Source organism: Echinops telfairi, unplaced genomic scaffold (assembly GCF_000313985.2).
Source record: "Echinops telfairi isolate 266 unplaced genomic scaffold, ASM31398v2 ScPeMD7_5;HRSCAF=22, whole genome shotgun sequence".
Classification (NCBI taxonomy): domain Eukaryota; kingdom Metazoa; phylum Chordata; class Mammalia; order Afrosoricida; family Tenrecidae; genus Echinops; species Echinops telfairi.
The window spans coordinates 25,110,737-25,112,936 of NW_022103901.1; the positions used below are offsets into that span (position 1 = coordinate 25,110,737).

The 2,200-nt window shown below is 46.6% G+C and overlaps 1 protein-coding gene across 1 annotated transcript in view; it reads right to left on the reverse strand.

Annotated features, from left to right (window-relative positions):
• Nucleotides 1-2,200, reverse strand: part of IQCK (IQ motif containing K) — a 128,439-nt gene that overhangs the window by 65,564 nt on the left and 60,675 nt on the right. Inside the window, exon 5 of the mRNA XM_030884375.2 lies at nt 481-565. Within this exon, the coding sequence (XP_030740235.2) occupies nt 481-565 (85 nt within the window). The remainder of the gene's footprint in view (nt 1-480; nt 566-2,200) is intronic.

The following is a 2,200-nucleotide window of genomic DNA, read 5'->3' on the forward strand; positions in this document are numbered from 1 at the left end:
GAATGTCTATGGATTTGTTTCTCTAGTCTTCCTGGACTAACACAGTCTTCAACCTGTCAATCAGGTCACACCTGATAATGCCTCTTTGTGGCCATGACCTTCTCACAAGAAGGGTTCTGGGAACCTCCCCTCTCTCTCTCTCCCTTCACCTTCCTGCTGGCTGACCTTGGTTGCGACCAGAGCCCTGCGATGTTACCACCCCCATCGGATCCACAAGACTTTGCACCCACCAACCTGTGACCTTCTTGCATTCTGCATCATTGCATGTGGTTGCATGTGGTCTTATGAACAAGTATAGGATTTATGGACTTGAGGTGGACTGGGCCGGGCTGTTTTCTCGATACATAATTACTCCTTGACATAAAGCTCTCTTACACATATATGAGTGTCACTGGATTTGGTTCTCCAGTCAACCCAGCCTCACACAGCTTCCCAGTGGGCCTGCCCAGTGCTGGACCTGCAATCGCACATGGCTCTTACCAGATAGCCTCTCCAGAAGGATTGAATGATGAGAGCTGCTTCCTCTTCTGTCAGCAGGAGGGAGAGTGGGATTGGTGGCCGGGGACTGGAAAGGAATAACATCGTCACATGTCCATGAGAATCTGTCCTTCTGCTTGGGCAATGCCTTTGATAATCGTTGTCTCTCTGATTAAATGACTCACCCACCTCCATTCTTAGAAAGTGACAGTACCATTTTGGACGGAAAAATTTATATGCTTAAGTCACCATTTTTCGTTTTAAACTCTCAGATGGAATTTTTCTTTCTTAAACGAACATAATCGGTAATCACTGGCTAGCCTGCTCTTCCTTGGGCAGATACAGGCTGCTAAATTCTATGTTAGTCCTCCAACTGCAACATACATGTCACTGACCTAAAAGTACACGCCCCGATTCAAGAGGCAGAGGAAAAGTCAACCTTTAGGGAGTACATTATAACTCAGCTAGCTCAACGGGCTCTTCGTCTGGGTTTCTACTGAAGGGAGATGAAGCAGTTCCTCTGTCCTGCGAGCAAGGCCGGGGAAGTCCTTTTCGACAAGGTGGTTTCAAGCCGCACAATTTCAGTTCTGCTGCTACATCTCAGCAAGCAGTACGCTCTCTCAAACACTAGGTCAATTGATCGTATCTGACCTTATGAGCTTTTTTGGTTAGTTTTTCAGTTTATACTGGGAATTTTGATCACAGAGAACAACCATGCTGGCAAGTCATGGTTAAATGCTTTTTATTGCTGGGTTTCTCCCCACCCCTCTCCTTGAAAGTTTTATAGGGACACGAACTGCTGACAAGGCTAGCAATTCTGACTTAATTCTGTGCTTTTGCGCTTTCCCAAAGTGCAGCTCTCTCTCTGAAAAGCACAGACCAAAGCTTTCAAAGATCTCAGAGCCAGATCAACTGTCCCCCGGGACAGTTCAGAGGCTGTAAATCTCTGAAGGAACAGGAAGTGTGCTTTCTCCCCTCAAATAGCGAGGGGGTTCAAACTGCTGACTTTGTCGTTAGCATTCCCATAGGTAACCCACCAGGTCCCTAGGGCTTTCAGACAAAGAACAAAAAGATAAACCTCCAATAGGATGTGGGGCCCATGAAGGACACACTCCCCAGAAATGATTTTACAAAGGGGGGGCTTCTCAAGGGCTCCAGCCTCAAAGCCCTCCCTTAGTAACCACCACCATTCCAGCTTACAACCTAAAACCAAACCAAGCCCCAGCCTTCAAGTTGCTTCTGACTCATAGAGACCCTACAGGACCCCATAGATCTGTCCCTGTGTCTCAAAGGCTGTATGTCTTCACTGGAGCTCATAGGTAGCTTCTTCAGGATCTGGGCCTAGACCCACCCAACCCCAAAGCCCAGGCTCCAGTTGCAGAATGGTGCTGACCCAGCAAAGTTCCTCTGGGAAAACTCCCTGACACCCTGTCTGACATCGGCTGCAGGATACTCCAGGACCTGAGCTTTGATTTCTCTCAATTGCTTTTAATTTAAATAATTTTATTGGAGGCTCGTACAACTCTTATCGTAATCCATATATGCATCCATTGCATCAAGCACATTTGTACATTTGTTACCATCATCATTCTCAAAACATTTGCTTTCCACTTGAGCCCTTGGTATCAGCTCATTTTTCCCCTCCCTCCCTGCTCCCCCCTCCCTCATGAACCCTTGATAGTTTATAAATTATTATTATTTTATCCTATCTTACACTGCCCAA